General features: G+C 41.7%; 1 protein-coding gene across 2 annotated transcripts; it reads left to right on the forward strand.

Moving 5' to 3' along the window:
- The first annotated feature begins 518 nt into the window (after positions 1-518).
- On the forward strand, positions 519-12,900 carry LOC142957312 (protein-serine O-palmitoleoyltransferase porcupine-like). Of its 2 annotated transcripts, XM_076099050.1 has the most exons (16): positions 523-890; positions 987-1,074; positions 1,321-1,471; positions 1,596-5,114; positions 5,826-5,968; positions 6,093-6,285; positions 6,429-6,472; positions 6,603-6,784; positions 6,895-7,025; positions 8,167-8,292; positions 8,381-8,481; positions 8,621-8,697; positions 8,806-8,869; positions 9,077-9,162; positions 10,707-10,817; positions 11,153-12,900. In XM_076099050.1, the coding sequence occupies exons 5-16, from the start codon at positions 5,833-5,835 to the stop codon at positions 11,252-11,254; spliced, it is 1,353 nt and encodes a 450-aa protein (XP_075955165.1). In that variant the 5' UTR covers positions 523-890; positions 987-1,074; positions 1,321-1,471; positions 1,596-5,114; positions 5,826-5,832; the 3' UTR covers positions 11,255-12,900. The 2 variants fall into 2 exon arrangements, with proteins under 2 accessions (XP_075955156.1, XP_075955165.1); XM_076099041.1 differs by having other exon boundaries at positions 519-890; positions 1,596-5,968.
- Positions 12,901-15,204: the final 2,304 nt, after the last annotated feature.

Raw genomic sequence — 15,204 nt, forward strand, 5'->3', positions numbered from 1 at the left:
CAGTGGTGGAAAGTAAGTAAATACACTATTAAACTGCACTGTACTTGTAGGCTACTTTACTGTAGTAATTTAATTTCATGCTACTTTCTTCTTTCTGCCCCTCTAAATTTCAGAGACAAATATTGTGCTACTTGCTTCACGACATTTAGTTCACAGCTTTAGTCACTAGTTACTTTGCAGATTCGGATTAATGGCACACAAAAACAATAATCAACAAATAAATTGCCCATTATGATCAGGCTAATTCATGATCACCTAGGGGGTACATACATTTTTTATTTTTATGGTCATATTTTGTACTCAAATAAAGTTAGTTGACTTTCATTTATACGGTATTGCTAATTACTCAAGTAGTCTAAAGATGTGAGTGCTTCTTCCACCCCCGGCCAGCAGGGGTCCTCAGAGCACCGTGTGGTGGCGGTCACAGTGCCAGAAGAGACAGTGTGACACAACAAAACTCTCCTCTACTGCTAGTTTGCTTAAATAAATATCAACAGTCTGTCAGGGCCGGAGTTTTTATCTGGAAAGTAAATTACAATACATATACTTGTTGTCGTTAAACATTAACCATTAAAACAAACCGTCCTGTATTCACAAACTAAAGTATTCACGGTGGTGCGCGCGCGCGTTCAACGGAAGTTGAACTTTGTTGCTTCCGATAACTTCCGTAACAGAAGCTAAACAACTGAGACCAAACAAGTTGTAAAGCAAAAATGTGGGCCTGTTGCGTGTCTGGCTGTAAAAACCATTCCTCAACCAGCAAACTGAAATTTTGTTGCCGTTTCAGGTCAACCGGAGACGTTTGTGGCTCCAAGCAATCCAGCGAGTGAACTGTAGCACCGAGGAGCTCAAAGGAAATGCTCGTGTTTGTGGCGCTCATTTTAACTCACGTAAGATAAACCGTGCTTTCAGGTCTTTAGGTTTAGGTGTAGCTCTGTAGTTGTTGAAGTTGCTTAAAGCCCTATTTGTTTTTTTACATTTTATAGAGGAAGCGTCCATGGACCATGAGAGTCCGGACTTTGTGCCTTCGGTGTTTACATGCGCTAAACAGAACCCCAAGAAAAGAGTGAAACGGTAAGAGATAGAGAATGTTGTTAGCTAGCTAGATAACGTTAGCCATAGTTAGCTAAGTTGTTGTGAGTTTGCGCGCCCCAGTTTGTGTTTCACTCAGGCTAGTAGTAATGTATCTTGCCCCACTAGCTGTTAATGTGCATTCTCTTTCTTGCATTTGAAATGTTTTCTTACTCTACATTAATGAGTATATGCGTGACACATTTATTGTGTATTCGGATCGAATAGCTTCCACATTTTTGTTTAAAGGTTTTACAGTCGTAGAAAAATGCCACGCAGTACAGGTAAAGTGGAAATGGAAGAAAACACAACTCCACCCAGAGTTGATTCTCCTGTGGACCTCCAGCCCTCTGTTTTGATGGAGAAAATACAGACGCCATCAACTCTATCAGTGCCACAGGTAGCAGCCACTACTTTTTTATTTCTGCATTCATGTTATGCTTTTACAGTATGTTTCCTTTTGTTATTGTGTTGTGGTTTAAAAGTTAACTTGAGGGCGGGTCTCTCCTATGTGCGTTTCCTAGGATGGAGAAACTTTGACTACAGAGCCTGAGACTGAAACTACACCCGTCAAATCACAAACAACCTCCAGCCCATACAAGGCATCGCCATCATTTGAAGCTCCAGCGGGCATCCCAAATCTAGAGAAAATAAGTCCCATTTTGCTCCTTAAACGTATATATCGACCAGCAGGTGGATATCAGTGTGCGCAGTGCAATCAGAGCTTCGCCGATGTACCACATCTCATGAAACACAGAAAACTGCATGACGAAGAAATCTCCTTTATCTGTGAAAACTGTGGAAGGCATTTCACAAGTCACGCAGATTTCACTGCGCACCAGTGTGAGTCCGAGCCTTCCTTTCCGTGCAACGTGTGTGATCGTTCTTTCGATACAAGTCATAACCTCAAGCGCCATAAGCTACTGCATGTCAAAGATGGCAGGAAGTGTGGCATCTGTGGCGTCCTGTTCTGTCAACGCCACAATCACGTTTTATTCCTGCCGTTGCCAGCGTCTATAACCGAGTATGAAGAGGATTCCGCCACCACTCGGCCTCGAAATGTAGACCGTAATTTGATGCCAGAAAACCATCTGCCGGTGAAGCCTGAGCCGAGTCAGAATGCTGACCTGGATTGCGATGCGCGGAGCAACATGACTGTTTTGCCCGGACCTTTATCCAAGACCCGTAAGGCCCCATCTGCCTCACGTGCAAGAATCTCATCAAAATTCCACGTACCAGTGTTTCTAAAACCTCCGTCTGCGTCAGGTCTACCGCCACCAGTACCCACGGTCAAGAGGAAGCCTCGGCCCTCGTCTCGGTTTAAGCTACCGCCGCCCAACTATCCTGCATCCTTCGGTCAGCCCCGTCTTCCCCTACATTCAGAACTCCCACCCTCACTAAAGCTCTTTTCACCACTGTACCTTACCTCAGCATTACTTGAGGTGAAAAGAAATTATGAATACATTTTAAGCAAACCAAAAGGTAACAAGATTGTCGTAAAGGAGGAACAATGCCAGCTCCCTCTGATTCCTCCAGATGAGCAAAGCGTCGAAAGAACTGCTTACGACCTGGAGATCTGAAAAGAAATGTGGGTGGAAATCTATCACTTTTAAAAACAAACAGCGAATTAATAATTTACTTTGTCTCACTACAATTTAACCAGAGCAGTCAAACTGGCCCGTTTGCCTCGACTGTAATGTTCTACGTTTTCTTACTACTTTTACGAAGACTTGTGCTCTGGATCACATTCTGTCAAACACACGAGTTTGTCCACACATTAGCTGTCTGTATGAAATGAAGTGATCACATTTTGTTTAGTGTTCCTATAATAAGTGTATGCTGTGAAGGTGTTGCTGCACCCTTATCTTCGATGCCTATTTTCTTTGACAGTTGGGCCTAATCTGGTTCAGCACATCGATGTATTTTAATGACTAAACTCATAAAGCTGCTATTTAGAGTGCTGTCACTTTCTATATTCCTGATGAGAAATGAGTTTTTCCACTGTTTGGTAAATATCACTGTTGTGTACAAAAGAAGAATCTGTAACTTACCTGGATGTTAAAACTGCAGCAGTTGGACTGCAGGCTGTATTAGTTTTTAGGGTAATAATCAGTTAGGTATGTGAGTAAATGCACATTCCTATGAATGATATCGGGAATATCATTATCCAGCACCATATCTGACGTCTGATATCTGTTTTCCCAGCTACCTCAGTGACCGGGAACTGCACAGGAAGTGTTTGTTGTTCATAGCCATATGTTTGCACATGAAGATACGTTTTCCCCCACGATGCAGCAATTCCAGTATTTGGGGTACACACAAGTATTACATTTTTTTGAGTTGGCTTGTTTGTGCTAAAATCTGGACATGGCAGAAAGCAGAGTGTTAATCCAAATTAACATAACATATCCCCTTGCTGCTAATTCTGTTTTTGATCATTGTTAGTTTTAATCGCTACATTCAATGGATGACAATTTTTACAACCATGAATGTTTTCTTTGCCTTGACCACTGTCATAGCTTTGGGGCATTGTAACACTCTATTTACAACAAACAAAACTCTGAATTATGATTCTGTGGCCAAAGATGTCTTCAGATTTGTCCTGCTGGTAGCACTAGAGAGATTGTTAAATCGACCCAAAACTGTCTGCCTGCTTGTCTCGGACTAACCTCTTTATCCGCGTGTCATAGTGCATAGAAATGGCCTCTGTGAGCTGCGATACAATCCCATTTCAAGAAGAAATCCCACAGTACAATAACAATAAGGTGCCTTCATTCGTTGGGCCTTTGTTTGTTTGTGTTTCCCAAAGTACAGCATGTGTTAGAAATAAAGAAAATGAGGCTGCCCAATAGTACAATCCACTTATAACCATCAATCACAAACACTAACTATTAAGTATAATATTTAATGTTTATTTGCACATGTCATCATGACTATTGCTGAGTAAAGTGAAGGAATGTGTTGCTTTTCAAGAGCCAAATTTAAACTTTTAGCCCAGCAGCATTTGGACATAAATGACATTTAAAAATGCAGATTCGATAGAAAAAAACAACAGCAATATAATACACTTTATAAATGACATTTTAAATTGCATCTTTTGTTTTATTAGATATTTTGGCCCTTTACAAAATGTAACTGCAGACCTGTTGGCTTTTTAGAAAGTGACCCTTTGTTAGTGACTTTGTTAACATTTTTAACTGCAGAGTTGATGAATTATTTAGAAATAAAATCCTTTAACCTTTATAAATGAGGCAGAGCACCAACAGACAATGGGATTCTTCACAACCTGTCAAGCCAAACATTGTTCTTGGCTCAGTTATTAATGATCTATATAGCATTAGGATTTTTTAATCTATTCATAAAGCTACTAGTTAGAACATATAACTCCTTCAGCTATGATGACTTGTTGCTTGCATTACATACAATTACAGTGTTTGACTTTTTATTGTTTCGTTGTTTTTTGCGGTAACTTAAAGGCAACACTTTTTGACAGTAAGGACATATGTCATAACTATCGATATCATTTAGACACGATTATAAATAGTTTTGTGTTCTTTGGCAAAAGAATGTTCCCAAAAGAAAAAGTAGGTCAAGTGTATATTGATTTTATTAGTCATACCTACAATTCATCCCTCCAAAACCTTTTGTACCACATCTACGTGCCAGATGCGAGTGCTCAGTCAATCTGCACGCTGTACACATCCTATTGGTCGGGAGGCACCCGGTAATGGTGGGCGATGGTTCTGATTGGCCGCGTCGCCTGTCACTCAAGACGAACGGCATGAACGATTGGCTGGCGTTCCCGGACCTAAGCAGCTGATTGGTTGAAATGTGTCCGACTGGCTGCTTAGATGACAGGCAAGTGGTGCTGATGCTGTGACAATGGGAGTCATCCAGATAAGCACCATCTGGACCGAGTGTGTTTAAAACACAGCGGCAGCACACGCGCGCACGCACACGCACACGCACGCTCACTGTGAAGGGACGGGAAAGCAGCTGAGAAGGAACACGAGGAGTAACCTCCAGCTGCTGCTCCGAAAAGGGTAAGTTGACCCCTGGAAAACAGACTGACATGCCAGGGGCGTCCAGTTAGCTGTTTCCTGACGTGGGGGGCCGGAACCGCTCTTAAGGACGCGGGTAGCATCACATTAAAATCCCGCTGGCTAAGGTGAAGCGAGGGATAGCAATCTTTACGAGCTAAGGACGCTCTGCATTAACCTGCAAGTCGCGCATCGCCGCACATATACTGTTAATGCAGCGGTTGTAGGATTGCAGCTGTGAGTCAACTCGTCACATTGGTCGACTGCATTGCGGAGAGAGCATGCCTTGCAGAATAGCATGTGGATACTGTTCTGCCCTGTCAAGAAGTCTCCTAATTCACCAATACTGAGCTAAATAATTCAGCATGTTAGTGTGCCACGGTGAGGATGTCGAAGGTTTCTTTCTAGTTACAGTGTGATGCATTCGTTACAAGATCAAAATGTGAATTAAAATATAGCAGATGCCAGTAATAGCATTAAGATCATCATTGAAACTTTGACATCTAATGCATGGATTTGCACAGATTTGTAGTGAGATGACGTGCATGCTGGGATTTGAAGTCTGATGGTGGTGTGTGTCTGTTGACAGTGAGTGAATGGTTTAGGCTTGCCTGCGAGTTGCATACGTGTGCTTAAGTGCAGTTGCAGTAAAGACACGGTAGGTTGTAGGCACTGGTAATACAGTAAAAAGATGGCTTCCCTCTGCTTTTTAAGTCTAGTGATGGGAGCGTTCAGCCGGCAGAAGTTTTTCCAAGAGCTGGCTCATGGCTGCCTGCTGCCTACAGCTCAGCAGGGAATGGAGCAAGTGTGGCAGCTGCTGGTTATCTGCCTGCTGTGTCGGCTTCTCTGGATGTTGGGTGAGAGTCTGCTTATTTGGTGCCCAATTTAGGGTTCACTCACTATTCACCTTTCATACAGTATAACCTGCACTACCATAATCACCTGTACTGTCGTCTCTCTTCTGTTGTCTTGCTACGTCAGGCCTCCCTTCTTTTGTGAAGCACCTGGGCACAGTAGCAGGAGGATTCTACACTCTCTACCTGTTCTTTGAGCTTCATATGATCTGGGTGGTCCTCCTCAGCCTCCTCTGCTACCTCTTCCTCTTCCTGTGCCGCCACTCCACCATCCGAGGCACCTTCCTCTCCATCACGGTGCTCATCTATCTGCTGCTGGGGTAAGAGAGTCCTCCTCTGACACCTGACAGCTCAGCAGCACACATCGAGGCTGTGTTTGAAGTGAACGCTGTGCAAAGTCAGTGTTTCATTTGAGGCTAAAACTACATAAAAAATGAAGCTATTCTTATGTCATTTTTATCAGAGAGCTGCACATGATGGACACCACCAACTGGCACAAGATGAGAGGTAGTGTTTTCTGTATAGGCAGCAACATTTGACACATTTCTGACGGATAAAAGCAATACATGTGATCGTTCTAGTTTTACCTTCATATCCAGCATTGATAATGGTCTTATGTGCTGTTGCTGGTGTCCAGGTTCACAGATGGTGGTTGCCATGAAAGCCATCTCTCTGGCCATCGATCTGGACAGAGGTGTGGTGACCAGCGTACCGTCGCCCATCGAGTTCATGGGCTATATTTACTTTGTGGGCACCGTCATCTTTGGTCCCTGGATCAGCTTCAACAGCTACAAAGAAGCTTTAGAAGGACGTAAGCTGGTGAGTGTGATACAGTATCACTTAAGAATGGAAGAGGGGGGATTATTTAAAAGATTTATGCTGAGACGATCCGCTAACTGTTGAAATCTTTGGTTCATTCTTCTCCTCAGAGCTTTTCATGGCTGTTAAAAGTGTCTGTTAGCTGGGTGAAGAGCCAGGTGTGCCTTGTTATTTCCAACTGCGTGGCACCCTACCTCTTCCCTTATTTCATACCGATCTATGGAGACAAGCTACTAAGAGGGTGAGTGGAACATAGAGATAAACAAATCAAAATCCCTGTTTATTCCCTGGCTTGGATTGCTTATGGATTAATTATTTTCTTCTATTACCTCTTTTGTTTAAAGCAAAAAGAGGAGGAAGATCAGGTAATTCCCCCCGGTGATTCTGATACTCAACATTGTAGGCATGCCTTCTTTAAAGAGATAGTTAGAATTGTTTTAAGTGGAGTTGTAGGAGGTTCTTATCCATAGTCCGTGTCTTCAGTGGACGACGGTCTGCACGCTTCTGGCTCAGAGATGCACACAGGAGTTATTGCACGGAAGCAAAGCAATGTACTGCTGTGGAGGGGGGCAGCAGCAAAACATATTTTAGCGCCCTAAAAGAGAAGCCCGCCAAAAGAAATCGATATCACTTTAAGTGTACGCTATATTTACAATATTTTCACCACTTTATTTTGCCCCGATACAGCCGCTCCCAACGGGGAACTGAAGCCGTTGTATCCATCTATGCTCTAAAAAAAGCCACAAGACTCCATTGAAAAAAATCAGTATCTTTACCTCTCAGAACACCAGGGGTTGCTGGTCTACCGCTGCCTTGATCGATTAGTTCGAATTTGAAATAACCAAAGTTACACAACTACACAGTCGTAGACCAGCAACTCCCGTGTGTTCTTTGAGGTCAAATCTTTTGGTGGGCCTTCATTTTAGGTGGCTAAAATGCGTTTTGCTGCTGCCCCCGTCCTCAGTAATACATTACTTTGCTTCCGTGCACTAACTCCTGTCTGCTTCTCTAAGCTTGGGGGCGTGCCAATTGTCATTTGCTGTATGTAACACACTGACTCTGGATCCAAACTCTCCCTTTAATGCATGCTTACTTTCTGTTTACCATATGTGCAACACCTTTAACCTGCATGCGTGTATCCACATCTTTACCTCCTCTCTGTGCATGCACGTATGCGCCGGGACAACCGTCTCACCCAATATAACATATGAATTTAATCTCTAACTTTAACTGCTACACCTTTTCTCTTTGTTCTGTTGCTTCTCAGAGGTATACCGGCAAAGTATGTATATCCGCGCTGTGTGCTGATTTATTTAGGTCCTTATCTGTAGTTGGTGTGTAATATCTGTCTGTTTCTTCCTCTTTTAATGTCATCGCATTAGGTGGCTGCTGGCGTATGAGAACACAATGTCTTTTCACTTCAGCAATTATTTTGTTGGTTATTTGAGTGAGACCACCACTACTCTGGCGGGAGCAGGCTTCACAGAGGAGAAAGAAAACCTCAAATGGTCAGAATTGCATGTGCAGTATTAATATAAAGTGTGTTTGTCTTTATTCAGGTTTCAAAACAGCCTCTTTTACCTTTTTGTTTTGTAGGGACATGACTGTAGCCAAGCCACTGAGTATAGAACTCCCCCGGTCGATGGTGGAGGTGGTGACATCATGGAATCTGCCCATGTCTCGCTTTCTGCACACCTGTGAGTTATAATGTTAGCAGTGACTGCTTGATGGCAGCAGCTGTGTTTCCTTTTTATTCTTTTTCCTTTTCGTTCTCATTATGGTAATGGCTCATTTAAACAAAACACTCTCAAGCAAGCTGATGCTCTCGTCTCACAGATGTTTTTAAGAGTGCCCTCAAATTTGGGACGTTCTCCGCCATTATGGTGACGTATACGGCCAGCGCCCTTCTGCATGTGAGTTCTATGTGGACATCTCACATCAGCAATTACACCTCATACTCTGTAGGCGACTGTCCGTTTCAACAAGTGGATTGTTGAGATTGCGTCTCTTGTGTCTGGCAGGGTTTGAGCTTTCATCTGGGTGCGGTGCTCATATCTCTGGGGTTCATCACGTACATTGAGCACGGTGAGAGTCTGCCTAATGTTGTCTCTTTTCCACATTAGAACCTTTCCATTTAGAGAAGGTGCTTAGCTTTGCAGTAATGGTTAATTGGACCCGCTGTTACACACTGTTTCTGTTCACTGCAGTGCTTGTAATTTACCTCTTATGGCTAAAAAGGAACTCTTCTCCTCTGGCTTTATTTTAATGCTTTGGTCTTGTTTTGTGTTTCAGTGTTGCGGAAGAGGCTTGCAGCCGTTTTTAATGCCTGTGTACTGTCAAAGAAATGTCAGCCAAATTGCACTCACCGTAACAAAAAGGTAAAATGCTTCTTTCTCCTCCTTTTCATACAAAGGGGGTCATTTAAAGCTGCGTTTCCACCAAGCAGTCCAGTTCAGTTCACTACGTAACACATCAGAATGGTTATTTTTGAATTCCCATTAGCACAAGTTGTGGATCAACCAATCCATTCTTGGTACCACCTCGGTCGAGGTTCCAAGCGAGCTAAGCTGATACTAGAGGGTGGCGTTAAAACACTGCTGACCACTGATTGGTCAGAGAGATCCGTCACTAGCGTGACATGGGACATCCACAAACCCGCCGACCAAACTGGTCAATTGAGACGACAATTTTGAGTTCACTCGACCCAGATTTTGTTTTAAATGGTGGCTCTCAAATCTATGCAGGACACACTACGTAGTACAATTAACGAAGTTCCTTTGTTTGGTTACCATTGAAATGATTCAGCGAGTGTCACGGCAGTTTCATTCGCCGTCGCAAACTATTCCTTTCAGAAAACAACATAATGCAGCTCCAAATGCGACCTGTACTCACAGTTCTTCTTTTACAGTCGCATATTTTTCACTCATTTGTTGGATGTGCATTATTTTCGTTATAGGCTAGTTAATTGTAGGTTTTCACTGATTTTATTTATTTTTAAATACATGTTTAATTATTGCTTCATGCTGCACAAATAGAGATTTCTATTTCCCATTCCAATCACAGGCCTGTGGTGTTTTCTACATCTTTTGGACATTACGCTGGTTTTCGTCCAACTATTTCATCTGTGCAAATGGCCATTGCACTGGCATTGCTGGCACTTCCTTTCAGAGCAGGAGGTGCTCAAAGGGGGCCTACCTAGTAGATCCTCTGGCCTAGTTAGCAGTCTCTATTTTTATTCTGCATATACTTAAAAATATGAAATGAAGCCGCTTATCATTTTTCCCTTTGATTTTGCCTATAATACGAATAATATTAAACTTCCTCAGCAGGCAAATCCTATTAGAAAACATAAGAAATAGTCTAATCATTAAAAGGATGTACCTAATGTATTACGAAAGTAGTGTACATCAGGTTTTAATGCCGGAAAAAACACAACTGCGGCAATAAAACTACAGCGCTGTTAGTTGATATTCTTTAGGAGTTGACTGGCAAGATGCCCAGCTAAAATCCCTTATAGTATATTGGTTGCACACACCAAGAGCAGAGGGGAGGGGCCATACTGATTTATGCCAAGGAGAAGCAGCCTGCATGGACTGCAACACAGTGCTGATCGTTCACATTGTTCCTGGCAATGATACATTAAAGCCCCTGAAAATGTGGTTTCAAATTATTTCTCCACAACATTAAATGTACATGAGCAACAATCAAAGTTAACGGCTGGTAAAAGAAGTTATTTAGTTTAACAGTCAAACTCTTAACTAATCTGCTTCATCAAGACTGTGTAAGAAGCTGATTGAGAGAATGCGTTTTCCGGGCCTTCGAGAGACAAACCCACACACATGAAAATGAAAAGGATAAAAGTGTCTGAAATATTGATTTGAGCCCTTTGTTCTTACATGATGCATTGTTTCTCCCTCCACAGAAGCCATGGGTGTATGTGATTAACATAGCATTCAGCGCTTTGGCGATACTCCACCTCACCTACCTGGGCTCTGTGTTCAACTCCAGTGTGGACTACATGGAGGAGAATGAGGTAAGGTCACAACATGTTTGGATGAATGTATGCGACTATATTTATACACCCTGTACTCTGTCAAATGTACAACACGCTATGTGATATGAGAACATGTGAACTGCTATGAATGTCACCACAGCTGCAGTATCTATAGTTCAAAGGAGGGAAGTCAACTGTCACATAGTTCATTTTGTGTTTAAGTTTTTTTTAGATTAGGTTTAGAAATACATTTTGAATCCCATTTTCTTGTAACTTTTTTTGTATTTTTATGAAAAGTGTACCAAAGTAAAGATTTGTGTATTTGCATTATCCCATTGAGTGCTTACATGTTATGTACTGCCCCCCCCCTACAGGATGATATAACCCATCATACCATTCGGAAATGGTCAGAGCTGAGCTGGACAAGCCACTGGGTCACATTTGGATGCTGGATATTGTACCGCCTCATTCTCTAATAATGCAAGACGGACAAAGTGAAGCAATAATGAGAGATGTAAGGTTGGTTCTCCACCTCTGCACTGTGACTTTATTCTGCATCAGACCGAGGAGAACAGAATCAACCCGTATACAACAATAAACCAACACGGTTGCGCCGCATGTTGGCCGGGTAGTCTATTATTCAAACCTGCTGGGGACTAGTTTTGATACCCATGAAATGATAGCCCACTCCCCCTCCTTTTCTCCGTATAGCAATCTCTTTTATCCGAGCCGCAGTTGTCAGGCCCTCATGTTGTGACGGCAGTTACCAAGGTCTCACTGTGAGTCGCAATCAATACTTATCAGCATGGTGGAGATCGACTGCTCCTTTCTGTGGACACACGATAGAGCCCTATTATCTAGGTTTCAGCATCGCGGCAGATGTCCTCCAGATGTGGTTTCCCCCTCACCTCAAGTGTTTTACAATCGTATTTATAGGTTTAAAGATAAGGCTGGTGGTTTTCTACGATATTCTTATTATCAACAAATCCCATGAAAAGGAAAAGCAAACATTAGAGTCTCTGGCTCTCGGCCCTCAGCCCATTCTATATTTCATTTTTTAAAAAAGCTGAATGAGTTTCTAAAATGCCTGGGCACAGTAGTTTCTAGCAGACGCTTCTCAAACAAGAGTAAATAATGCATTTGTTGGAAACTATTTTCAGCAGCGGATTAATACACATGCTCTATGCAGCAGGACAACAATGGAGGTCAATGACACAGAAGAAATAAGCCACATCAGACTTCGGCTACAGAGGCAACACTTGTTAGAATAAATACATTTATGGATTTAGTCTTTTCATGGGATTTGTTGGCATTAAAGAAAATACAGAATACTCCAGACTTATCCTTTGACAGAGTGTATTGTGCATGTGTACGATAACTAAGAGGGGCATTTTTTGGATGAAAAGAGCACAGGTTATGGTTATGAGGCAGCACTTACAATGTATGATGATTTTCCCTTTTGTGAATTTTAGATAAAGAAAATGAATCAGTAATCTATGAACTAATTTTGTGGTGATATTTCCTAATGATGTTTGTATTTTGTTTTGTGTAATTATGACAATTTCCTTTAACAATTTAACTATTTTCCTTTGCTTAGAGAAGATCTTATCAGTATATGTGAACATTTGAATAACTCTTTCACTCCTCAGTATTGAAAATAAAGGTTTAGAATCAGGGTATTTCACACTTGTTACTGTACGGGGGAAAGTGTTTAGACTTCTTTTCTAATTTCATAGTGGATGAAATGATACAGTATATTGAATATTAATCCTTAAGTACAGATTTTTATCACACCGCTGCTTTAAATGGGGCATTTATGTAATTGATGATTACCTGATGAAAGAATCAAAGCGTCTGTATCAGATTGTGTTCACTCTCTGTCTGAAATCTAGCACGTCAAGAGGATTTGCTTCATGACTAAGATGTAGTGTTTTAGATGAGAGCCTGGATGTTTGTTCATGTCTGAGAACAAGTGATCAGTCTCTTCAGACCTAATACCACTCAATCCGTCAAGTACAGTATATTAAATAGTATTCTGATATTTACTTTAGGACAACTTTTCTCCCTGTAAATGTGAAGGCACTGATACATCTGTGATATTTTTATAAAATTTTACATCAAACCTGGATTGCTGACTGTTTAATTCACTCAGTGTGAGAATATATGAAATGTTAGAATATCAGGAACACATAGAAGCCAGATACATGGACTGCTGTAAGAAATAGTTGTTTATTTGCATTATTATTATTTACAAGAAGAAAGTATGGACTGTTAGACAGTCGATCGTGGTATGAAGGTGAGTTAGAGAAGGATTGCAAAGGGACATCAAAATGTTGTTTTTTTGCTGAAAGCAATGGTCCGGTTCAACCTGGAGTCTATTTCTGAGCATCCAATAAGCCCGTGTGGACAGTGTGGAGAAGGGGGCAGCAAAAGGTTGGAAAGGGTCGGAGGGACAGGTTGAACAACAGATGGTGATGGATGGAGATCAGGTTCACTTTCTTTCTCTGTGAGAGGTGAGCAGATGCTGTATTAGAAGGCCGCACAACAGCCCAGTCTGCAGGTTCAGGGGGAGAGTGCGAAGGGAGATGTGCACTCAGCCCTGTTTGCCCCGGGGGCTGTCATGTTTACGATGGCAGGACCCCAGCAGTGTCTCCAAAGCCATCTTCACAAAAGCCTGGAAGTTATTGCTTCTCTCCCTTCGGCTGTCCTGCGAGGGGACGAAACACAGACAGATACCTTCACTGGGGACACGGCAATAACGGCATGTCATTTCCACACCGTGTGCCAGACAGAGGGAATATCTTGTTGTGTCCCAACCCACCGAAAGTTGTTTTTTACTCGGAATTCATCAAGTCTGTGCACAGGTTTGATTCACTGGGCTAAAATATCATGCAGCCAAAAGGTAGCCTCATATACATGCTTACCTCCTTGCTTTTTGTTATCGTCTCCTTTCTGATCAGCTTTCTTCGGCTGCTCTTTCGGACTCTGAGGTTGCTGTGAAATGAAGGCAAATATAGATGTCAAGGGAAACAACGAATAAGAATATCAACAACAAAGAATTACAGATTGAAAAGAACATGAGTGTATAACTATAGTAATATTTTTCCTACCTTGGTAGCTGCCTTCTTGTCCGACTTATTACCTGAAAATAGTGGAAACAGATGTTTGTCAGACTTTACCATATATTTTTTAAGTGAGTCATCTAATCGTATTATGTCATTGAACGTGCAGCTCTGCTAGTATCTAGATCAATTAAACAAAAAAAATATTGTGCAGGAATACATTTTTGTTTCACGTTACGTACCTTTTGTTCCTGGCATTTTGGCTGTGCTCTAGTCAGTTCTGATTCCTGAGAATGCAGTGCTTAATGTGCTGTTGAACTCGGTCATTTATGGCCCGTGCTGGTGAATGGCTCTGTCACTGGGGCCCCTTCGAGAAAGAGCACCATGAACAAGCAAAGAGCCCTGTCAGCTGAGCAGCATGCCGCACAGCTCTGCAGGTCTTTGCTGAGCCAGGCGAAACCTCAGAGCTGACCTAGTCATACTGCCATTGTGAACCCACTGGAACCTATTGTCATGTTACTGCCAACATGAGAATGTGTTTTATTATTAAAAAAAAAAAAAGGTCTACTAGGCCAGGGATCACTTTTTTAATGTTGATCAGCCACATTAGACACTGGATAGAGGGTTTTGTTGTTACACATGGTTTCACTAAATTAGTCTTCAGTATTGTCAGCACTGTAGGAGTGGAGGATAATAGAAGGGATCATTAAGTGAGGCTTACATTTGCCATCATTTTCATTCTTGATTGTGTGGACTTATCAGTGGTGGATGTACATTTACTTAAGTACTGTACTTATGTAAAATGTTGACGTACTTGTACTTTTCTTGAATATTTCCATGCTACTTTTATACTTCTCCTCCACTACACTTTGGAAGCCAATATTGTATTTTTACTCAACTACTTTTTACCATTTGTAATAATTATTATTAGTAGTAGTAGTAGTATTATATAAATTATTTTTTATGATTAAGATGACCAGCTTTACCAGCTGCAACATGATTACACATGATTGCATAATGATACTTTTACTTTAAGTATATATTGATGCTAATACTTCCATACGTTTACTTAACTTTGAATGTAGGCCTTTTACTACTGTTCATACACTGTGGTTTCTTATAGTTTGGGTAAAATGCTATTAGACTATAGCTGTTATTAACTAATTAATTATGTTCCCCCTATGAGGCCGCCTGTTTCCCCTCAAGGCACCACTCTTAATATGTAAATATTAGAAGCCGGCCTGCCATTGTTATTACTGTTGGCTTGTGGGTGTTGAAAATAAATGTCATCACAACCCTATGAAACCATGCTGCTGTAAATCAAACTGTGTCAACAACACGTCATGTAAACGCTTTGCATCATC

The sequence above is a fragment of the Anarhichas minor genome, unplaced genomic scaffold (assembly GCF_050575085.1).
Source record: "Anarhichas minor isolate MPS153535 unplaced genomic scaffold, ASM5057508v1 ptg000003l, whole genome shotgun sequence".
NCBI classification, from domain to species: domain Eukaryota; kingdom Metazoa; phylum Chordata; class Actinopteri; order Perciformes; family Anarhichadidae; genus Anarhichas; species Anarhichas minor.

Coding starts and splice junctions, on each gene's coding strand:
- LOC142957312 (XM_076099041.1), top strand. CDS start 5,803: ATGGCTTCCCTCTGCTTTTTAAGTCTAGTGATGGGAGCGTTCAGCCGG. Junction 8,870..9,076: donor CATCACGTACATTGAGCACG/GTGAGAGTCTGC, acceptor TTTGTGTTTCAG/TGTTGCGGAAGAGGCTTGCA. Junction 10,818..11,152: donor ACTACATGGAGGAGAATGAG/GTAAGGTCACAA, acceptor CCCCCCCTACAG/GATGATATAACCCATCATAC.